This window comes from Suricata suricatta, chromosome 3 (assembly GCF_006229205.1).
Source record: "Suricata suricatta isolate VVHF042 chromosome 3, meerkat_22Aug2017_6uvM2_HiC, whole genome shotgun sequence".
Classification (NCBI taxonomy): Eukaryota; Metazoa; Chordata; class Mammalia; order Carnivora; family Herpestidae; genus Suricata; species Suricata suricatta.
Window position 1 is genome coordinate 90861107 of NC_043702.1, and position 25040 is coordinate 90886146.

A 25040-nucleotide genomic window follows, 5' to 3' on the forward strand; every position below is an offset into this window, starting at 1 on the left:
CATGGAATGTTTTTCCATTTCATGGTGTCTTCTTCAATGTCTTTCATAAGTTTTCTATAGTTTTCATCATGTAGGTCTTTTACATCCTTGGTTAGGTTTACTCCTAGGTATTGGATGGTTTTTCGTGCAATTGTGAATGGGATCAATTTCTTGATTCTCTTTCCACTGCTTCATTATTGGTGTATAGGAATGCAACTGATTTCTGTACATTGATTTTGTATCCTGCAACATTACTGAATTCATTGATCAGTTCTAGAAGGCTTCTGGCGGAGTCTGCCGGGTTTTCCATGTAGAGTATCATGTCATCTGTGAAAAGTGAAAGTCTGACTTCTTGTTTGCCAATTCTGATGCCTTTTATTTCCTTTTGTTGTCTGATTGCTGATGCTAGGACTTCTAGCACTATGTTAAACAGCAGTGGTAGAGTGGACACCCCTGTCATGTTCCTGATCTCAGGGGGAAAGCTCTCAGTTTTTCCCCACTGAGGATAAAATTAGCTGTGGGCTTTTCATAAACTGCTTTTATAATGTTTAGGTACGTTCCTTCTATTCCGAGTTTCTCAAGGGTTTTTATTAAGAATGGCTGTATTTTGTCAAATGCTTTTTCTGCATCTATCAACAGGATCATATGGTTTTTATATTTTCTTTTGTTAATGTGATGTATCACTTTGATGGATTTGAGAACATTGAACCAGCCCTGTATCCCAGGAATGAATCCCACTTGATCATGATTGATAAATTTTTTTATGCTGTTGAATTCGATTTGCCACTATCTTGTTGAGTATTTTTGCATCTGTATTCATTAAGGATATTGGTCTGTAGTTCTCTTTTTTTGCTGGGTCTCTGTCTGATTTGGGTATCAAGGTGGTGCTGACTTCATAGAATGAGTTTGGAAGTTTTCCTTCTATTTCTATTTTTGGAATAGTTTGAGAAGAATGGGTATTAGCTCTGCCTTAAATCTATGGTAGAATGCCCCTGGGAATCCATCTAGCCCTGGGCTCTTATTCATTGGGGGATTTTTGATAACAGATTTGATTTCTTCACTGGTTATCAGTCTATTCATGCTTTCTATCTCTTCTGGTTTGAATTTTGGTAATGCATGTGCATTTAGGAATTTGTCCATTTCTTCTAGGTTGTCCAGTTTGTTGGCATATAATTTTTCATAGTAATATCTAATGATTGCTTGTATTTCTAAGGGATTGGTTGTAATAGATCCTTTTTCATTCATGATTTTGTCTATCTGGGTGCTCTCTCTTTTCTTTCTAAGGAGCATGGCTACAGGTTTATCAATTTTTTTTATTTTTTCAAAGAACCAACTCTTAGTTTTATTGATCTGCTCGAATATTATTTTTGGATTCTATATTGTTTATTTCTGCCCTGATCTTTATTATTTCTTTTCTTCTGTTGGTTTTGGGGTGATCTTGCTGCTCCTCTTTTAGTTCCAGTAAGTGCTCTTTTAGATTTTGAATTTGTGCTTTTTGTAGTTTGTTGAAATAGGCCTGGATTGCAATATACTTTTCCCTTAGGACTGCCTTTGCTGCGCCCAGAGATTTTGGATTGTTATATTTTTGTTTTCATTTGTTTCCATATATTTTTAAATTTCTTCTCTAATTGCCTGATTGGCCCAATCATTCTTTATTAGTGTGGTTTTTAACCTCCACATTTTTGGAGGTTTTCCAGACTCTTTCCTTTGGTTGATTTCAAGTTTCATAGCATTTTGATCTGAAAGTTTGCATGGTATGACCTCAATTTGTTTATATTTATGGAGGGCTGCTTTACGCCACTATATGTGATCTATCTTGGAGAATGTGCCATGTGCCCTCGAAAAGAAGGTGAATTTCCTAACTTCAGGATGCAGAGTTCTAAATATATCTATCCATTCCATCTGTTCCAATATATCATTCAGATCCATTGTTTCTTTAGTGATTTTCTGTCTGGTTGATCTATCCATTGCTGTCAGTGGAGTATTAAAGTCCCCTGCAATTAGCACATTCTTATCAATAAGATTGCTTCTGTCTGTGATTAATTGTTTCATGTATTTGGGCGCTCCCAAATTCGATGCATAGATGTTTATAATTGTTAGCTCTTCCTGATGGATAGAACCTGTAATTATTATATAATGTCCTTCTTCATCTTTTGTTACTGCTTTTATTTTAAAGTCCAGTTTGTCTGATAAAAGTATGGCTACTCCAGCTTTCTTTTGGCTTCCAGTCTCATGATAGATATTTCTCCATCCCCTTACTTTCAATCTGAACGTGTCTTCAGGTCTAAAATGAATCTCTGGTTTCATTAGATAGGTCTGTAACCACTCTGATAGGTTTCCCTTTGTATGTGAGGGCCCTTTTATCCCTAGCTGCTTTCAGAATTCTCTCTTTATCTGCATATTTTGCCAGTTTCACTATGATATGTCGTGCCCAAGGTCAATTCAAATTATGTCTTAAGGGGGTTCTTTGTGCCTCTTGAATTTGAATGTCTGTTTCTTTCCCCAGATGTGGGAAATTCTCAGTTATAATTTGGTTTAGTACCCCTTCAGGACCTCTCTCTTTCTTCCTCTTCAGGAATTCTTATGATACGGATGTTGTTCCATTTGATTGTATCACTCAGGTCTCAAATTCTCTTTTCCTGCTCCTGGATCAATTTCTCTCTCTCTTTTTTTTTTCTCGGCTTCCTCTTTTGCTATAACTGTGTCTTCTTATTCACCTATTCTTCTCTCTACCTCTTCAGTCCTTGAGGTGGCCACCTCCATTTTATTATTCACCTCATTTATAGCCTTTTTTAACTCATCACACTTATTTTGAAAATCCCCAGTCATTGTATCAGTAGCTTCTCTGATGCTTTTTTCAAGCCCAGTGGTTAATTTTATGACAATTGTTTTAAATTCTTGTTCAGTTATGTTGTTTTTATCTGTTTTGAGCAGTTCTATGGCTGTGACTTATTCCTGGAGTTTCTTCAGGGGAGAGTTCTTTCGTTTTGCCATTTTGGCTAGTTTTCTGTCTCTTGCCAGTTTTAAAAAGCTCGTTGTGCACTGTGCACCTGTTAGTATTGCTCTGTTAAAGGAGGCTTATTGACTGTCCAGGGCCTGTAGTTATAGGAAATATTCTTTTAATGGTGTCTCTCAGTTTCTCTTGTTGTGCCTTTGATTATTTTATTTCCCTACTCAGGGATATTTGGGTCTCACCATCATGCATACTTTGGCTTGTTTCATGGGGTAGCCCTAAGAAGGAAAACAGACAGACAACCACACAGGGAACAGAAGCATGCAAACACACAGACAAATCAAACAAACATACGAATTAAAAGGGGGAAAGGAAGAAAAGAAAAGGGAGAGGAAAGAGATGAAGAAGAAGAGAAGAAAAATATAAAGGGGAGCAGAGACAACAAAGGACAGTGGACAGTCTAAAAGTGTATAACCAGTCGAAGGGAAAGAAAAGGATTACATAAGGGAGAATATATCTGGATGGCAAGAGAAAAAAAAAAGACGGAGAAAAGAAAAGGGAAATAAAGAGTAAAAATTAAAAAAAAATTTTAAGTAAAAAATGTAGTAATAAAAAATAAGTACAAAAAAAGCAGCAGCTCCCCCTCACGGATAGGTGTGGTTTGGTGTAGGTACGTTTTGGGGTCTGTTCTTGGAGGCCCCGTTTTGGTGGTTGTGGAGACAAGAATGGGGTGCCCCAAGCTCTGCAGGAACTAAGCACTTCAGGTCACTGTAATGAGTCCGATCTCCTTGTGCCGCAGCTGAGCCAAGCTGTATTTTCCAGGCCTGCCTTGCTTCAAAATCCTAGTCCATGCACTTTTATGCCACCACAGATGAGATGTACTCGCTTTGGCAGCAGCTTCTTAGTCAGGATCTGTTAGGGGGAGGGAACAGTTTCTCTTGAAGCTGGCAGGGATTTGTGCCGTCTCTGCCTGAGGCGTGGTGCGCTGCCGGAAGCGAGGTGCGCACTCCCACAGCCATAGCCGAAGTGCGTGCCCCGCCCCCACAGTGCCAGCTCCCTGCCAGGATCACGTAGGAGTGCGGGCTATTTTTTCCCTATTGGTACCTGGGATTCAGGATTCGCCCAGCATCAGGATTCAAGCGGTCAATGCTGAAGGCGAGACACCCTGCCGGGATTGCACAGGGTTGGAGGCTTTTTTTTTCCCTTGTGCCACCCGGGTTCGGGATTCATGCTGCCCAGTGGTTATATATGGAGTGAGAGTTTTTCCTCTCCGTGCGGGGTTAAACGTTCTTTATCTCTTCTCTAGAGACAGTACTATGAGCATGTTCAGTGTCTCTTTCTCTTCCCTTTGTCTCTCAGGGGCTCCACGCATGCTTTCCCTGTGTTGGGCTGGGGCTCCCACCTCCCCTTCCCCTCTCGGGCTGGCCTGTTTTCCAATCTCCCCAGTTCACACTCACTCAGGCATCTTTGAGGTTGTCTTCTTTCTGGAGTCTGTATTTTCTCCTTCCACTCTTGCAGATGACAGTAATGTCCTTCTTGGTTCGACAGATGGGGCGGACGAAGTTTACAGAGCTCCCTTCCTCTCCGCCATCTTGGCTCCTCCCCTGGGCCTCTTTGTCTTTTTGGAGACATGAGAGGATAAAAAGGCTGAGGGAGAAGGGTGCATTTGTTATGTAACTTTTATTTAATCCCTGTGATTTTTGTAGACCAGCCTACCATCAGTGTGGGATTCCTTTATCCATATACCTTCTGTTTTATGCCCTCCAGAAAATAAATTTCTTGCTTTCTGACAGGGTAGATTGGAGAAGTACTCTATTATGTGGAATAGGTACTGAGAAGATCTAGGTCAGTGTTGGTACATAATCAACTACTTAAATACTCTTTTGACCAATCCTCCCGTGTAGCCACACCCCCAACCTCACTTCCCTTAGCACCATTTCCTAAGCCTTTTTTTACATTATTCTAAACCACTTGCTTCTCAACTTTATATACTTCCATTTTAGGAGCTGTCAGGTTGGCTAATCAGTTACTAAGCATCTGTCTACTTTTTAACTTCCAAAGTTTTGTCACTATTGATTCTTCTTGAGTTCTCTATATGCTTTGCTATCTTTTAAATACAGCATTGAAGGGTGCCTAGGTGGCTTAGTTGGGTGAGCTTTGGACTCTTGATTTCACCTCAGGTTGCAGTTCTTGAGATCGAGCCCCATGTCCAAGCTCTACATTGACAGCTCAGAGCGTGTTTGGGATTCTGTCACTCCCTCTCTCTCTCTCTGCCCTTCCCCTGATCACACTCTATCTCTTTCAAAATAAATAAATAAACATTAAATAAATGAATACATACATACATACAGCATTTAGAGGGAGTCTAGGTTCAATGTGTTCAGCCTGCTCTCTTCCCAAAATTCCTAAGTTTTTATTTTTTTTAGTTTGTTTATTTTGAGAGAGAGAGAGAGAGCACACATGTGAGCAGGGGAAGGACAAAGAGAAAGAGAGAATCACAAGCAGACTCCCCCTGTCAGCACAGAACCAGATGAAGGGCTCAAACTCACAAATTGTGAGATCATGACCTGGGCCAAAGTCAAGAGTTGGTCACCCAATCAACTGAGTGATCTAACTAGTTTTTAAAAATTAAGAGACTATATTTGTGTTTTAGATTAAATTGATGCTTTAAATTTAATTCCTATTTAATTCATCTCACATTGATATCTCATTCTTAATAGGTAACTTGTCCTCAAGTTAACTAAGAAAAGTCGTCTTAGGGGCACCTGGATGGCTTGGTCTGTTACTCATCTATCTCTTGAGCTCACCTCGGGTTATAACCTCACTATTCATGTATTTGATCCCCACATCAGGCTCCTTGCTGATAGTGTGGAACCTGCTTGGGATTCTCTCTCATCTGCTCTCTGTCTGTACCCCTCCCCCCCACCGCCCACCACTGGCACGCTCTCACTCACTCTCTTCTCCCAAAATAAATAAATAAACTTGAAAAACAAGAAAAGTTTTTTTAATCTGAGCTTTCTTGATTTTCTCCTTTCTCCCTCACTTTCTCCATATGTCTTCTGTGCTCTTGACCTCCCTCCTATTCTCTTCATCCTGTCACTTCAGCCTCTTCTACAACCTTCTCCATCTTGGAGATGAGCTTAGAGCCCCTTATTTTCCATTTCTGTTAGTCTACACCGTAAATGTCCTGTTTCTAAACCTACCTAAGCTTCTTAGTTAAAAAGAACAAATGAATCAACTTTCCTTAACCCTTATGCTCCAGTCCCAGCTTGCTTAATTTTTGGTCATCTCTTAAAAAAAAAAAGTGCCATTCATTCTTTTCCTCCTTAACCCTATTCCACATAATCTTTTATATGGGCTTTTTTGAAAATGATCTTCTAAACAAAATCATCAATCCATTTTTGGCCATAACCTAATTGACTACATGTTTTCTACTGAAACTTTTTCTTTTGATTCTCACCTTGTTCTTGTTTTACTTCTCAAGGTGGTTTTTGTTTGTTTGCTTGTTTGTTTGTTTTTATTCCCTCTCTTTTGTCTCTTTTTTCCTTTTCTCCTTAGATGTGGGCCTCTCTTTCCTTAGGCTACCCAGGGCACAAAGCAGTTAAAAGTTCATAGAAATTTACTGACTTATGAAAAGTTTTTCATGCTTTATGAAAAGAAAGTGACATAGGTGACATGATTTTTAAATAAAGACTTGCATATCATTAATGAGATTTAACTTTTAATATTTAGGCAGGTGCTGTAAAGGACTATATTAAGATGATGCTTCAGAATGATTCCCTTAAATTTCTGGTTTTCGCCCATCATTTAAGCATGCTCCAAGCTTGCACAGAAGCAGTCATAGAAAACAAGGTATGTTATTTTTCTATAAAATACTTTTTAGAATGCAGATTTTTAATATAATAAACACCAATTGTAGTCTTGTAATTGAGGTTTTTTGACCTTGTTTAAATGATGGTATATTATTATTATATTTTCTTCTTGTAAATTATAGTAATATTATATTACTATTATATTGATGATATACTGTTAAAGTTTTTCTTTTCTTCCAGGCTTATAATTTTCCACTAATCTGATTATCTGAATTGATTAAAGTATGCTAACTTGATAGCCTATATTGCAAATTGCAGTATTGTTACTGGATATACCATTTGAGACTGATATAGACAGTTAAAAATTAAAGCATTTATTTACCCACAAGGCAACCTTAGAATGTGGATGATGTTGAGGGGAAACAGAAAATGAATTCATCCCATGTTAGTGTCCAACCACAGTCATACCTTTTAACTTTAAACAGCATGTTGCTGGGGTGCCTAGGTGGCTCAGTCGGTTGAGTGCCTGACTTTGCCTCAGGTCATGATCTCACAGTTTGTGGGTTCGAGCCCCACATCAGGCTTTGTGCTGACAGCTCAGAGCCTGGAGCCTGCTTCAGATCCTGTGTCTCCCTGTTTCTCTGCTCCTCCCCTGCTCATGATCTGTCTCTCTCTGTCTCTCAAAAATAAATAAATGTTTAAAAATTTTAAAAAACCAGTATGTTGCTTGTAAGATGTGGTACAGGGGAATTTGAAACATATGACCCAGGTCCGCTATCAGATAAACTCTCCAAACCTGCTGGCCTTAACTGCATTTTCTTAGGTTCACCCAATTCTCCAACAGGCTTATCAGAGAGAGCATCTGCCATTTTTTTCTTTCAGAGTTTAAATCTGTCATCTCTCTTTATGTGCTGAGGGCTTTTGGAGATGCTCAGAAACATCCAGAAGAAATTTCCTGACAAATTGTGTGAGCTTAATATACATGGAGTGGCAGAACCACTTGCTTATGTAGGTAGATTTTTACATGAGGAATTAAGCCATGTTTTTTAAAACTTTGTATACATACTATGAGCATTTGACACTATGTTTATTAACATTACCAAAGAAGTAATTCTAGTGTTTCCTTCATAGAAAGATTTATGATAATATCTCACATTGAGTATCATATAGTATATTCTTTAATATTGATTCCGTTTTAAAAAAAAAAAAATTTTGAGGTGCCTGGGTGGCTCAGTGGTTGGGCTTCCGATTTTAGCTCAAGTCATGATCTCACAGCTTGGGGGCTCGAGCCCCACATGGGGCTCTGTGCTGACAGCTTAGAGCCTGGAGCCTGCTTCAGATTCTTTGTCTCCCTGTCTCTCTGCCCCTCCCCCGCTCACATTCTGTCTCTCTCTGTCAAGAATAAATAAACATTAAAATTTTTTTTAATTTTTTTAATATTTATTTTAGAGAGAGAGAGACAGAGTGTGAGCAGGGGACAGAAGAGAGAGAGAGAAAGGGAGACACAGAATCGGAAGCAGGTCCAGGCTCTGAGCTGTCAGCACTGAGCTCCACATGGGGCTCAAACTCACAAACCACAAGATCATGACCTGAGCCAAAGTCAGACACTTAACCGACTGAGCCACCCAGCACCCTTTATATGGTATTTTTTAAATGCTTATTCACTTTAGAGAGAGAGTGCAAGTGGGGAAGGGGTAGAGAGAGACAGACACGATCTGAAGCAGGCTCACCCTGACATCAGAGTCCGATATGGGGCTTGAACTGACTAACCATGAAATCATGACCTGAACTCAAATCAGACACTTAACCAAGTGCCTCTAATTATCATATAGTATTTTTTTTCATATTTAATGTAATTTTTATTTTTTTTCCATAATATTTTATTGTCAAATTGTTTTCCATACAACACCCAGTGCTCTTCCCCTTAAGTGCCCTCCACCATCACCACCACTTCTTTTCCCCCTCCCCCTTCCCCCTCAACCCTCAGTTCATTCTCAGCATTCAATAGTCTCTCAAGTTTTGCATCCCTCTCTCTCCCCAACTCTCTCTCCCTCCTCCGCTCCCCCTGGTTCTCCATTAGGTCTCTCCTGTTTTCCTGCTAGACCTATGAGTGCAAACCTATGGTTTCTGTCCTTCTCTGCCTGGCTTACTTCACTCAGCATGACACCCTCAAGGTCCATCCACTTTCCTACAAAGGGCCATATGTCATTCCCTCTCATATAGTATTTTTAAAACACCTTCTGAGGAAGAATTAATTAATCTTAGAAATATTTTTAAATGATTGGGCAATAGAATTAGATTCATAATATTTTTGTATTCTGATTCCATTAAACTTAAAACCTTAAAACCACTGGGATCTATTCTAAGTATGGTCATCTGTCTCTTCTCCCCACTTCCGCTCTACTGATGTGTTTAGATGTGTTTACATCGCTAACATTTAAAAATGATAGGTAGTCCTGCTTTGGAGGTGAATTTCTTCAAAACTCTCTCTAGCCTGACAGTGTATATTTTCTTTAGATTGACCATCAGAAGATCTTAAAATCTCTCTCATTGGATATTAAATTGATCACTGATGAATTTATATGTTTGTGAAGACACAAAGTTAATCTGGGACATTCTACTTAATAATTGACTATTTCCTTGTGAAAGCGAATATTTATATATCTCAACTATTTAAGGCTATGTTTCCATAAAAGTGCTTATACAAATGAGACTACTCTTTGAAATTCAGGACTTCTACTGAATTTTACAAAGTTGAGTAATGAGTTGTTTTTAGCTATTCTCACACTGATTGCTCCCTTTTCCCAACCCAAATCATTCCTAAAAGACAGCAGTGTTCTATTTAACACTTAATGTGTCCCTACTTGTTAAAAAAATGTGTGTGAGTGTCTTGGTTCCCCAACTCAATGGAGGTGACCTTATTACATATATCTTTTAAGCTTAGGAATGTGAAAAAAATGCATTCAAATGGTACATTAAACAAGATATTTCCCCAGTTAATGTTGAGACACTTCAGAAATAAATGCATTATTCTTCATGACTCCTTAATAATGTGGGTAAAATCCTCTTTCTCCCTTCTTCCCTGTCTGGCTTTATTTTTATTTTAGAATTAGTGAACCTGTAACTTTAAAGTTAGTCTGATCTGTCATTTAAAGTTTGCATGTGGGGCACCTGGGTGGCTCAGTCGGTTGGGCCTCCGACTTCGGCTCAGGTCAGATGTCACGTTCGTGGGTTCGAGCCCCGTGTCAGGCTCTGTGCTGACAGCTAGCTCAGAGCCTGGAGCCTGCTTCTGGTTCTATGTCTCCTTCTCTTTCTGCCCCTCCCCCTCTCATGCTCTGTCTCTCTCTGTATCAAAAATAAATAAAACATTAAAAAAAAATTTAAAGTTTGCATGTGAATTTTCATGGAATTTTACCGACGACATTAGCTCAGTGATGATTTATGGAGCCCTGTTTTATACAAGGCATTCCCTTGGCATTGATGGTAAGAAGATGAATTAGACACAGATCCTGCCCTCAAGTAGATTAAAAGATTTAAAAATGTGGAATTGTTATAGGACGCGTTAAAAAATGTGGTTAAGATTCTTCTTATATAACATTTACAAACCTTTCATCTTAACACATTTCTATTTTGTCATGTGAGCATAAAAATCAGGCATAAAATATATAAAATGAGATGGGTGTATCAGGGTTTGTGCTAATGTTGCCATTTCCGTTGTTGATACTAGGCACGCTACATTAGGATAGATGGAAGTGTTCCGTCTTCAGAAAGAATACATCTAGTTAATCAGTTTCAAAAAGATCCTGATACTCGTGTGGCTATCCTAAGCATTCAGGCTGCTGGCCAGGTAAGAAATTTCAGGTGTTAATTTGATAATGAAATGTCATTAAGATAATAAAAAGGTCACTAACCATAATTATAACTTTATATCAAGATAAAGGTGTAATAAATATTCTACTTTCAAGAATATTTGAGAAAGACCTCAACACTTTGACTTAAAGCTTCCTAAATTCTCAAGGAAAGAATTTCCTAAAAGAGTATATAGCTAATTTGATTGTAATACTTTTCCATGATCTTTTTTTACTTACTTTGAATTTGCATAGAATTCCCTTTCATTTCCTGTAGCATTTATCTTATTTGATTGGTTTCACCAGAGCCTCTGATGCAAGGCAGACTGAGAACTTTTTATGGAGTGTCCCTGGTTTGACCCTTAAAAGTGGGTTTGACTACTAGTAAATTAGAACCCAAATTAAGGATGACTCAAACACATAAAGTTTATTCTCTCATGTAGACACGTCCCAGGTTTGCATGGTGGTTTCACAAAGTCCTTAGGACTTAGGCTTCTCCTGGCTTTCTGCTCTACTGCTCCTACAGGTAGCACTTCCCTCAGAGACCTGCCGGAGTTCTCCACAGGAGATCTCCTGTATCTGTGATGCAGGCAGCTGACCCTCCAGCCCCTTCACCTGCAGTTAGCCTCATGGTTACAACTAACTTCAAAGAAAGCAGGGGAAAGTAGCCTTCATTTTGTCTAGTCACACTAAAAATGAGGTGTTCTGTTACAAAGAAATAAAAACTGAATGGCTCTTATCGAAGACAATGCCACGCCAGGTAAGGGAGATCCTTCTGGACTTCTTTTTTACTAACATTCCACAATATTTTGATATAAATGTCTAGGCTAGGACACGTAACATAGGGAAAAGGAATTGAGCATATTGCTGTGCGTCCAACCTGGTAACTAGCATATCTGGCATCTTCTGTAGACTGTGGAATCTGGAACAGGGCCAGCGTCCTGCTTTTAGCTAGCTAATTGATGTCTACAAAATTATATATAGAGAGAAACTCCATAAGGATGAAGAAGTTCTAGAACTCACCAGGAGTTCTAACCAAAAGGAGGGTTGTCTCAACATTTCCCTCATCTTAGAATAAACTTCTAGTTGTCTGAGTTTTATATCAATTAGAATATTCTAGTCAGAAAGAATATCCTCCAAAAGAGCTTAAAAATGGAGTGCTCATAGCATAAGAGAAGAAAGGGTGGAGGAAGCCAAACAGAAGGATTTGGGAATGGCTTGATAAAAGACTTTTTTGAAATTATGATTGTGTATTTTATTCAAGACTTTATTCCTGAAGACCTGCTCTAATTCAAAATCCCTGAATGCCTGTATGTCCATAGGAATAAAAGCAAGTAGAAAAGGCTCTGTTCTTAAGGCAGGTGAATCTTCCATTACAGTTTAGTAGTATCTCAAAAGGAAGTGGGTCTTGCCAGCGTTTTTCCCCTTTATTCTTGTATGGTCATATGATGCTTAAAGGTGTCCATCCCTCTTTAAATACTCCTTCTTATTCTTCAGCATCATGTCTAACATTTTGTGGTGTTTCCTGTGCTAAGGGGCAGCACAGTTTAGCTTGATGGCTATTTGGTTCACCATGTTTTTATCACCTCCAACTTCTGTTCCTAAGTAATGGTTCTTTAGGGAAATGTTTAACTTGAGAACTCATGCCACCACTTAATGAAAGCTAGTTTGACATTGTTATGTGATATAAAACTATTTTAAGTTAGGTAGCATAAACATAGCAGCACAGCAGTTGCAAAAGTCATTCTCTGACGGAAGTTCCAGTACATGTGAACAACAGTATGGATTAGATGATTCTCTCCACGAATAGTAGGTATTTCTGTCAACCACCTAACATCCTTTACTACTATGTGTCAACAACTTAAGCACAGCTCACGTTTCACTCAGACTTTCAACTTTAAAATCATGGATTTTTGGACACATTCTTAGTTTGAGGAGATTTGTGTTATTTCTCATTTATTGATTATAAAACAAGACTTAATACTTATTAATGTCATACTGTTTCAGACTGATATAAAATGCAATTGCACAATAAATTCAGTTGTGTTACATATTGAGATACAAACCAGTAAACTCCAGGGTGTTTGAGATGTAGGAGAAATTTCATAGGAAGAGAAAAGTGTGACTGGAGACATGATTTTCTTGCTTTATGGAACAACACTGAATTACATGAATAGAGGAAGTCAGTGCTCTCTGCCTAGTCACTATGGATACCATGTGTTAGAAATTTTATTCTCGTTTATAATTTGTTTTATTAGATTTGCCAGTGGTAATGTGAATCCAGTCCTCATCAGAAGATAAAATGATTTTGTTTATATATATATCCATCAAACTGACTTTTGAAATATTGAAATAAACTTTTATTTAATTTTTCAATTTTTTAAAAGTTTTTTATTTATTTTTGAGAAACAGAGACAGACAGCGTGAGCAGGGGAGAGTCAGAGAGAGAGGGAGGTAGAGATTCTGAAGCAGGCTGAGCTAGCTGTCAGCACAGAGCCCGACACGGGGCTGGAACCCACGAACCGTGAGATCATGACCTGAGCCAAAGCCAGATGCTTACCTGACTGAGCCACCCAGGCGCCCCTGAAATACCTTTTAAAGGTGGTTTTTGTAGTTTACCTGGCCATTTGCAATAAGCAGTTTTCATTTGCCTTTCATGAATTAAATTTTCTTAATTTGGCTTAAAATGAAAGGCTGATTTATTTTTAGGTCCTTCAGTTTTCTCTTGTTTATTTAACATGTTCAGAAAGACTTTATTATCTATGGCTCTATGTTACATTCTCAGTTTATTTGCATCTCAATTTCTTCACTTTATTTTGCTTAGGGTTTGACATTTACTGCTGCAACTCATGTTGTATTTGCCGAGTTGTATTGGGATCCTGGTCATATAAAACAAGCAGAAGACCGTGCACACCGAATTGGACAGTGCAGTTCTGTGAATATTCACTACCTTGTCGCGAATGGGACTCTAGACTCCCTTATGTGGGGAATGTTGAATCGAAAGGTAAAGCTTGAATCCAAGGTTACTGACGTACTCATTATTATACAGAACCTTCGAAAGTTCAGAGGCTGAGTTGTAGTGTTTTCAGACAAAGGATATCCAGGTTCACTAAGATGGTGATAGGTATGACCAAGTTTAGGAAGCTTCAGTTGGTAGTAGCTTATCTTATCTCTTCCTCTGGGATAAGAGAGAGAAATGAAGTTTTCCTACTGTCTTCCATTCTGGAGGCCAGAAGAGGAAGCGCTAGCAAGGAACCATAACAGTTTCAAACTTCAAGTCCTTTTTGTAAGCTAAGAATAAACCTTTCTTCAGGAGGAGTGAGTTCCCAGCTAATTTTGGACAGAGGACAGCCTGTGTCTGGACTCCAGAAAGGTAGGAGGGACCATTGCTTGCTCTTTCCACTCAGCTGTCTTTTTCCTCCCCAGCCTGTAGGGGTATTTACAGAAAGGATTTGACTAATTATTAGAGGATGCTTTTCTAGCATTGAGTATAGATATTCAGAATGGCCAATTATATGTAGGTTCAATTTCAAAGTTTATAAATATCAGAATAAAAGTTTTTATGAGAAGAACAAATATTATAACTTCTCTAGCTGGACATTTTTCTCATTAGGCATAGGAATCATTGACTTGGTAATTTGGTTGTAAGTTTATCACTAAAGTCCAATGATAGTTTGAAACGATAAGAGTTTCTTTAATGGATTACTCGTGGTTTAAATGCAAAATCACATTACTGCATAGCAAGGGTCAGCTAAACTGTGAGAGAACTTTTGTAAAATTTGTAAAATTCACATTCCTTTCATCTTACAGACACAAGTTACAGGGAGTACACTGAATGGTCGGAAGGAACGACTTCAGGCTGAGGAAGGTGATAAGGAAAAATGGGATTTCCTGCAGTTTGCTGAAGCTTGGACTCCAAATGAAAGTTTTGAAGAGCTCAGGAATGAAATTTTATTCACTCATGTAAGAGCATCTGACAAATTCTTTATTTTTTTATTCTTTAATATCCTGAAACTATAACGTTGTCATATATTTCTTAAATAGCCACTTTTAATTGTTTATGCTGTTGAAAGGAGCTTCCCCATGAAGGTGGAAAACCTCTTAGAACCACAAGATGACATTGCAAGGTGGCTCCACCGGTGCCTCATAGCTTCCAGCAGTTACAGACCAGTGCTCCCTGTTCAGCCCCTCAGAAATGCGGCTCAGTAGAATCCAGCCTTCTGAGGAAAATGTCAGTGGCTATATTTATGATCCTGAGGATAGGGGAAGATGTATTAATTTTGCTACAGAGAGTGTAACCAAACGGGTCACAGACTCAGTAGAGATACCTGCATAACAGTGTCCAAAGTATCTAACAATTTATACGACTTAATTAGTAAAATGCAAATAAGGCAACAGAAAAACAGGTGAAGAATGTGAGCATTAGGAGGACCCTTGAGTAGCCAATAAACTGTGGAAAGGAGCTCTGTCTCACCAAAATAAGGCAAATTGTAAAGGTATGTTTTCCATTTACAATTAGGAAGTAATCTGTGGTGTGGCACTTTGAGATCATAGCACTGTCCTGTCCTCAGAACCTTTCATCTGGTGGTCTTAGCATTCACTGTGATCTTTCCGAATCAGTTTTTTTTGAACTTTTTTTTTTTAACATTTATTTATTTTTGAGAGAGAACAAGAGAGAGAGAGAGAGTGCAAGTGCAAGCAGGGGAGGGACGGAGAGAGCAAGAGACACAGAATCCAAAGCAGGCTCCAGATTCTGAAATGACAGCAGAGAGCCCAATGCGGGTTTGAACTCACGAACTGTGAGATCTTGACCTGAGCTGAAGTCGGCTGCTTAACTGGCTGAGCCACCCAGGCGCCCCTCTCTGAATCAGTTTTTAATTAATGGTTTTTCTAATTCTATCTTTGCTTATAGGTTAATTAGCTGGCATTTTTTTTTTAAAGACCAACTTTACTTTTCCTCATTAAAAAAATATCACTGTGAGCTTGGGAAGTCTGTTACTGTCAATATGTTACAATCCTTTACTTTTTTCTTTGTTTTCCTTAAGATCGGTTTATGGAAGCTCCTTTCTTCCTTTTCTTTCTTTCATTTTTTAAACACATCCCTACATTTCTTTGACTGCTTCCTTGCTTTCTGACAAACAGTTTGAGATTAGCCTTGTATTTTCTTTGTCCCAAACCTGGAGCTGGACATTTCTTTAAGGAGCTTTGATTCCTTCTACTGGAAAATGATACTTAGAAATCAGGGTTTGTTTGTTTGTTTGTTTTACTGCTCTGGAATGTAATTACTTCTAGGCTCTTTTCAGTGTATACAGCGATTTACAGACATATAACATACATTTTGTCATGGACAGATTAATATGTATATATGTATGTATTTGTGCATTTTTAGTTCATAAGTTCACTCTGAGACTCCAGTTCAAATTCAGCACCACCAGATTCTTCTTCTCCTCCCCTCTGTGCAAACAGAAGCATTTATGTTTCCCTTATCCAGCACAAAAAACTCTGTTTCTTGACATCATCAGTGTATGTGCTTAGTGGCTCTTTCCTTCCATACATGCAAAACACTTTTAAAATAACTACACTAATACCATACTTTACATCTGTTAGATTGGCAACAATGGAAATACTTAACATACCAAAAATGTCAGGAACCTTTTATATACCAAACTCTCATATACTGCGGAGTAGGAGTATAAATTGTTGTAACCCCTTGGGAGAGAATTTAGGTAGTATCTGGTAGTCGGAAATGCCCTTAAAACCAAACAATTCCATTTCTAGGAATATCTTCTCACTCATGGGTAGAAGGATACATGTGCAAGAATGTTTATTGAATTCGTTTTTGGAATACTTATATGGGTATTTAGATATTTTGGTTAACATGAATGAATTACATTTATGTCTCAACATGACCAGATTTTGAAAACATGTTATTTTAAAAATGCATAGTGCATACACACAAATAATAGTGTGTATTTATGTATACATAATGAAATATACAAACAAATATTGGAATAACCCATTTTAAACTTGTAATATTGATTTTATATGGAAGGAGGAGAATGAGTCTGGGGAAAGAGTAAAAAATGCAATAACAACTTCAACAGAAATATTTAGTTTTTAGAAAGAACAGGGATCTGGAGCACCTGGGTGGCTCAGCCAGCTCAGCATCCACCTCTTGGTTTCAATTCAGGTCATGATCTCATAGTTCTTGGGTTCAAGCCCCACTTGGGATTCTCTCACTCTCCCTCTCTCTGCCCCTCCCCTGCTCACATGTGCTTTCTCTCTCTCTCAAAATAAATAAATAAACTTAAAAAAAAAGAGTAGGAATTAAACATTACACTATTACTATTTGTAAATTTTGAATGGTGGGTACTTTTCTAATAAATACTATCAGAGAACATTAGAGAAGCTTACAGTCATTCAAACTGTTTTTTCCTAGCCCCTTTGGTCTTATGGTATGAAAGTTAGGGGGAGTTTAACATTTTTTTATTTGAGTACAGTTGACACAGAATGTTACATTAGTTTCAGGTGTGCAAAATCCTGCTTTGGAACGTTTATGCATTATATTATGTTCACCACAAGTGTAGCTACTATCCCCATGCCTTTCTATCACAGTATCATTGACTGTGTTCTGTATGCTGTGCCTTTTACTCTATGACTTATTCATTCCATATAGGGGAGTTTAATTTTAATTTCTGAAAGAATTAATTTAATTTTTGAAAGATATTATAGGAATAAAATTAAAGTCTATAAAGTTTCGTTCCAAAGGAAGAAACCATGTTTTTTATGTGGAATCTTATTAAATTTTGTAGGTATTTCATTTACATGGCGAGTACATTTTCTTTTTAGGATACTAGAATGCCATTGTATCAAATATTGTTTAAAAAATAGAAGGATTACATCTAAGACATTTTTCTTTTGCTTAAAAAACTACTTCCCTTTTGGTAATGTTTATATATTTTAGTCTATAAAAAAATCAGTAAATATTTAAAATCCTAGGTGTTTTAAAAATATGTAACTAAAATTATGTTGTTCTCTAAAATTTCCTAACTATTGAGTTACTCTTAAGGGTTCATTTTTTAAGATAAGTATTAAGAATTTAAAATGCATCTTCCCCCGTATATACATATTTATTGTTTTCAAGTGTATTTGAAGAAGAATATGTATCTGTGTATGAAGTTTTTTAAAAATCACCCAGTCATCTTTACCAAATCTTCCTGAGCCAGTTGTTTTTCTTTTACAGTTTAGTGTTACTGCCCATAGATTTTTTAGTGCCTGTCATTTTTTAATAGTATATATTTTTTGATTTTGTACTGAGGTAAAATTGGTAGATAACATTTTAGGTTCAGGTGTATAGCATCATAGTTCAATTTTTGTATACAGTTAGTCTCCTTCATCCATTTCAGTCCTGCTCCAACTCCCTCCCCACCCTGATAACCACCAGCATGTTCTCTGTATGTACGAGTTGGGTTTAGTTCAGTTTGGTTTGGTTTTTTTAGACTCCATACATAAGTGAAATCATGTGGTATGTATCTTTCTTTTTCTGAATTATTTCACTTAGCATAATACCCTCAAGGTCCATTCATGTTGCAAATGGCAAGAGTTCCCTTCTTATAGCTAAGTAGTAGTCAGTGTGTGTATACATACCTATATTTATGTATGTACACACACTCCACGTTTTCTTTATACGTTCATTCATTGGTGGTTACTTGGGCTGCTTCTACATCTTGGCTATTGTAAATAATGCAGTAATGAATTTAGAGGTGCATATATCTTTTCAAATTAGTGTTTTTGTTTCTTTGGATAAATGCCCAAAAGTGGAATATTTGGATCATGTGGTGGTTCTATTTTTAATTTTTTGAGGACCCTCCATACTGTCTTCCATAATGGCTGCACCAATTTACATTCCCACACATTGTTACTTTTTTTCCCACATCCTCACCAACACTTATGATTTCTTATCTTTTTGATAATAGCTGTTCTAAGTAGTGTGAGGTGATATTTCATTGTGATTTTGATTTGTATTTCTCTGATTATTAGTAATATTGAACATCTTCTTATGTGCCTCTTGGCCATCTGTATGTCTTCTTTGGAAAAATGTCTCATCAAATTTTCTGCCCATTCTTGAATCATATTGTTTGTTTTTCTACTCTTAATGTTTGAGTGCTTTATATATTTTGGATATTAACCCCTTATCAGGTATATGGTTTACAATTATAGTCAGTAGGTTTCCTTTTCAGTTTGTTGATGGTTTACTTCACTGTCCAAAAGCTTTTTCAGTTTGTTTGTTTTTCAATTTTTTAACATTTTTTTTCTTTTTGAAAGACAAAGAGAGACAGAGCACTAGTGGGAGAGAGGCAGGGGGAGATAGAAGGAGACACAGAATCCGAAGCAGGCTCCAGGCTCTGAGTTGTCAACACAGAGCCTGATGTGGGGCTCAAACCCACGAACGCGTGAGATCATGACCTCAGCTGAAGCCAGACACTTAGCCGACTGAGCAACCCAAGCACTCCAAAAGCTTTTCAGTTTGATGTAGCCTCACTTATTTATGTTTGCTTTTGTTGCCTTTGCTTTGGAATCAGATCCAAAAATTCAACTCCAAGACTAATTTTCTTATACTTTTATGGTTTCAGGTCTTACATTGAAGTCTTAATCAATTTAGAGTTAATTTTTGTGTATGGTTTAAGACAGTGTTCTACTTGCATTCTTTTACATGTGGTTATGCAGTTCTCCTAACACCATTTATTGGAGGTACTGTTCTCTCCTCCATAGTATGTTCTTGGCTTCTTTTTCATAAATTAATTGGCCATAGATTTGTGGATTTATTTCTGTGCTCTATTCTATTCCATTGATCTATGTCTGCTTTTATGCCAATACCATAGTGCCTTGATTACAGTAGTTTTATAGTATATTTTGAAATCAGGATGCCTGATACCTTCAACTTAGTTCTTCTATCTCAAGATTGCTTTATCTATTTAAGGTCTTTTGTGGTTCTATACAAATTTTAGGATTATTTGTTCTAGTTCTGTGAAAAATGCCATTGGGATCTGATACAGATGCATTATACCTCTAGATTCTTTTTCATAGTATGGACTTTTTAACAATATTAATCTTTTAATCCATGAGCACAGAATATCTTTTCATATATTTGTGTCTTCAGTTTCTTTCTGTCTTACACTTTTCAGTGTGTAGATCTTTCCTCTCCATGAATAAATTTATTCATTAGTATTTTATGCCATTTTATTGTCATTGTAATGGAAATGTTTTCTTATTTTTTCTTTCTGATTGAGTCATTAGTAATGGATAGAATGCAATAAGTTTATATATGTTAGTTTTGTATTCTACATTACTGAATTCATTTATTATTTCTAACCATTTTTTTGATGGCGTCTAGGGTTTTTTGTGTATAGTATGTCATCTACAAATAGTGACAGTTTTATTTCTTCCTTTGTCATTTAGATGTCTGTCTTCTTTTTCTTGTCTGATGGCTGTACCTGGGAATTATAATACTATGTTAAATAAAAGTGAAAGTCAGCATTCTTTTCTTTTCCTACTCTGAAGAGGAAGAACTTTCAGCTTTTCCCCACTAAGTGTGATGTTAGCTGTGGGTTTGTCATATATGTCCTTTATTATGTTGAGGTACTTTGCCTCCTTACCTACTTTGTTGAGAGATTTTATCATAAATGAATATCAGAATTTGGCAAATGCTTTTTTTCTACATCCATTGAGATTATCTTTATCATTCCTTTTTCTTAATGTAGCGTATTACATTGATTTGTAGATGTTGAATCATTCCTGCTTCCCTGGAATAAATGCCTCCTGATCATGTCTAATATATTGTTGAATTCTGTTCGCTAATATGTTAATAAAGATTTTTACATCTATGTTTGTCAGGGATATTGGCCTGTAATTTTCTTTTCCTGTGGTGTACTTGTCTGATTTTAGTATCGGGGTGATGTTGGTCTCATAAAATGAGTTTGGGAGCATTTCCTCCTCTTCCATTTTTGAAAGATTTTGAGAAGTATGTTATTAAATCTTCTTGAATGTATGGTAGAATTAACTAGTGAAGCCATCTCTTGTAGACTTTTGTTGGAAATTTTGTGATTTCTGATTCAGTCTCCTCATTATTAGTAATTCATGTGTTCAGATTTTCTATTTCTTCATGATTCAGTCTTGCAAAATTGTGTATTTCTAAAAATTTATCCACTTCTTTTAGGTTGTACAATTTATTGGCCTGTAATTGCTCATGCCAGTCTATTCTGACCATTTGTATTTCTGTTACCAGTTGTAACTTCTCTTTTATTTTTGATTTTATTTGAACCTTCTCTCTTTTTCCGGAATCTAGTTAGAAGTTTGTCAATTTTTTATGCCTTTTTAAGAAAGCAACTCTTTGTTTCACTGATCTTTTCTGTTGTTGTTTTTTTTTTTGTCTTTATTTCATTTATTTCACTCTGATATCTATTATTTCCTTCCTTCTAATATTATTTTCTTCCTTCTTTTGGGCTTTGTTTTCCTTTTTCTAGTTCCTTTAGGTGCTCCTTTAGATTGAGATTTTTCTTGTTTCTTGGGATAGTCCTGTACTATCATACTCTTCCCTCTTAGCACCTCCTGTGCTGCATTCTATAGATTTTGTTATTTTTATAGACATATTTATATACAGATATATCATATTTCTGTTTTCATTTCTCATGTGCATACACACACATTTCTTCATTGGCCTTAGGTTCTTTAATAGCATGTTGTTTAGGCTCCACCCATTTGTGACTTTTTCCTGTTTTCTTTTTGTAGTTGATGTCTAGTTTCATACCATTTTGGTTGGAAAATGGTATGATTTCAGTCTTAAATTTACTGAGACCTGTTTTGTGTCGTAACATGTGATCTTTCTCAGAGAATGTTCCATGTGTATTTGAGAAGAATGTGTTTTGCTACTTTTGGATAAAATGTTTTATGTATATCTTTATTTTATTTTTTAAAATTTATAATAGTTTATTGTCAAATTAGTTTCCATATAACACCCAGTGCTTCTCCACACAAGTGCCACCCTCCATGACCATCACCCTCTACCTCCCTCCTCCTCCCCTTTCAGTCCTTGGTTCATTTTCAGTATTCAATAGTCTCTCATGATTTGTGTCCCTCACTCTCCCCAACTCTCTTTCCCACTTCCCATCCCTATGGTCCTCTGTTAGGTTTCTCCTGTTAGACCTATGAGTGCAAACATATGGTATCTGTCCTTCTCTGCCTGACTTATTTCGCTTAGCATGACACCCTCGAGGTCCATCCACTTTGCTACAAATGGCCAGATTTCATTCTTTCTCATTGCCATGTAATACTCCATTGTATATATACCACATCTTCTTGATCCACTCATCAGGTGATGGACATTTAGGCTCTTTCCATGATTTGGCTATTGTTGAAAGTGCTGCTATGAACATGGTGGTACACGTGCTCCTATGCATCAGCACTTCTGTATCCTTTGGGTAAATCCCTAGCAGTGCTATTGCGGGGTCATAGGGGAGTTCTATGGATAGTTTTTTGAGGAACCTCCACACTGTTTTTCCAGACTGGCTGCACCAGTTTACATTCCCACCAAGAGTATAGGAGGGTGTCCATCTCTCCACATCCTCGCCAGCATCTATAGTCTCTTGATTTGTTCATTTTAGCCACTCTGACCAGTGTGAGGTGATATCTCAGTGTGGTTTTGATGTGTATTTCCCTGATGATGAGTGACACTGAGCATCGTTTCATGTTCTGCATCATCTAGTCAACTGTTGCACCCCTTTCATGTATTTTCAGATCAGCCAGACTTTTTGGGGAATCTTTCCAGTGTAAATTGCCAGGACTGGGGTGTCTGATGTGGGGTGCTAGCACCTTGCTTCTCTAGGAGAAGTGCTAAACTGCTAAGATCGCTCCGTATGCCAAGGATCAGACTTTTGACAAAACCACATCTCTCCCTCTCCTACCCATCTCGATGTGGCCTTTACATCAAATATTGTGGATAAGCTCTTCAGGTAGTTTTCCTGTCTTCATGAGAGGGAATTTATATATATGTGTGTATATTTCTGTATACATGGGAAGAGATAAGTTAAGGATCTTTCTTTTCCACCATTTTGAACCATTCTGGCCTCACTATGTGTTGTTATACACACATGGTTTTCTATAAATTGGAGTTCTATAATGTGGAGACCATTTGTTTTGATGTGTTTTTGCTTTGTATTTGGTGACTTAGAGCCAGGATGTGAAATGTGCTTAGAATGACTTTAGGTGCACATGCTACTTACCACTTTATCTTTATCTGCTCCAGTTTCATGCATTTTAAAAAATACTCAATTTGTTGAAAAGTCCTAAGCAAATTGAATCTACTGATAAACATATTTTTCTTCTGAATGTTGCCAAACTTTCTGCATTTCCTATGGAGATTTTTCTATTTATACTAATTTCTTTCTGATTCTTTTTTAAAGTCTTTATTTTTAATTTCCTACATTTAACATTTTTACATATTTCCAATTTTGTCAATTAATCTTTGTCAAATTAACCAGATTTGCCCAGTCTCATCAAAAACTTGTTTAATCAAAAAGTTTGTAACAGTTCTAATTGGGTGGTTTTTAACAGCTTGTGAATATTTCTGTAGTGTCAGCATTTTAAGAGATGTTCATTTTCTATCTGTCCCTGTGCCCTGTGGCTGCAGCTGGAGGTTTGAGCCGGGGCCAAGAAGAGGGACCTTCCCTTGCAGGAAAAACAGATTGTATATGTTAGCACATGACTCAGCCCAGCCCATCAGCCGTAATGAACAGGGGACTAAGAGATGCAGAGAGGAGGAGATCAAGGAGCAGAATGTGAGCTTAAATGGCAAAGAGAGGATAAAATGAGGGCATGGCATTGGAATTATCTTCATCTCCTTCCTCTCTTAATCAGAATTCTCTTCTGCACATAATTCAGCTAACTATTAAGATAAAAAATATATGGTACCAGGGCTGGTACTTTACCAGTATAGATGGGTATAAGAGTCCTGGTTGTTAAAATATTCAATTTCCTTTGGTAATGTTTGGTATATAGCCTCTTCTTCAATCCCCTCATTGTAGTCCCTCACCGCACCAGTAGGGCCTTCGGGACATCCCTGTGATGTGGCATAGCATGGGGCCTCCAGGACCTTGCTTCAGTGCAATACTGGTTAATGCTCCTGTTGTTAAATATGTGCATAATACCCTGCGTGGAATTAATCCACAGAAGTGAATGAGCCACAGTTCTTTGCCCCTCCTAAATATATTTACATTTTTTTAAGGAACTCATTAATCCAGATGTAATTCAAATGGAAGTCTAACTCAGTGAAAACATCCCACCACCATGAGGAAAGATAGTTGTGCACAGCCCAGTTGACTGTCCCTTAAATAACGAGTGTTGTCCAGGAGACCGTCACCAGGGTCACTGCCTCAGATGCAATCCTATCTCTCAGTCTTCTTCCTTATTTTCTACTTCTGAAGGTATATGACATCTAACTACTGTTTTGGTTTTGGGGGTTTTTGATTGTCCTACAGTGGCTTACATTGAGTGATGAAGTTGGTCATTTATAGATAGGAGAGAAATGCATGGAGTTAATTATTGTATATTGTCATTTCCTAGTGATTAAAGGCCATTTCTGAATAAAATACACTAAGTGGGGTATTCTAATAGGAGGGGTATCCCTTTCTTTAGCAATAGGTGTGGGAATTGGACCCTTTCCTTAACCTCTACAGAGCCCTTTCTCTCTTTTGGCCCTTAATGGATAAACAGTAACATCACTATCCAGCCATTTGAGTCCTTAGATCACCAGATGAATGAGGTCCCCTTCATCCATATTATATATACTGTAAAGTATCCAAAAAGAAACTTGGTGCATACGTGATTCATTCATGAGCAAAAGAAAGGAATCTAACTTAGTTGGGTAACAAGTCCAATTCTGCCTAGGGCAGGTCTTCTTTCTGCTTGGTTTCTCTTCTTCAAGTCTCAGTAAGCCAGAGTTACTTCCATTTTCTAACTTCACACAGAAGATCTCTTTCCATTTTGGAACAGATCTCCAGATCCCGAATTCAGTCTCCGATTTTGAGGTCTGTGTTTAACCTTACCAGTTGTTTTCATTTTGTGGGCTCAGTGTTCAATAGCTTCCAGTTGTCCTTTCTCCCCATTAGACTCTTTCTGGTTGCCTACCCTATCACCCCACCTTAGCACTTGAACCTTTGACCTGGCTCACACCACTGCCTTTTTTATTTTTTTAATTTTTTTTAATGTTTTATTTATTTTTGATACAGAGAGAGACAGAGCATGAGAGGGGGAGGGGCAGAGAGAGAAGGAGACACAGAACCGGAAGCAGGCTCCAGGCTCTGAGCTAGCTGTCAGCACAGAGCCTGACACGGGGCTCGAACCCACGAACGTGAGATCTGACCTGAGCCGAAGTCGGAGGCTTAACCGACTGAG

At 37.5% G+C, this 25040-nt stretch overlaps 1 protein-coding gene across 1 annotated transcript in view; it reads left to right on the plus strand.

The window, feature by feature from the left end:
• The window catches only part of ZRANB3 (zinc finger RANBP2-type containing 3), a 281276-nt gene that overhangs the window by 221783 nt on the left and 34453 nt on the right, over positions 1–25040 (plus strand). The window contains exons 9-12 of the mRNA XM_029934667.1: positions 6665–6784; positions 10472–10591; positions 13417–13596; positions 14403–14555. Of these exons, the coding sequence (XP_029790527.1) occupies positions 6665–6784; positions 10472–10591; positions 13417–13596; positions 14403–14555 (573 nt within the window). The remainder of the gene's footprint in view (positions 1–6664; positions 6785–10471; positions 10592–13416; positions 13597–14402; positions 14556–25040) is intronic.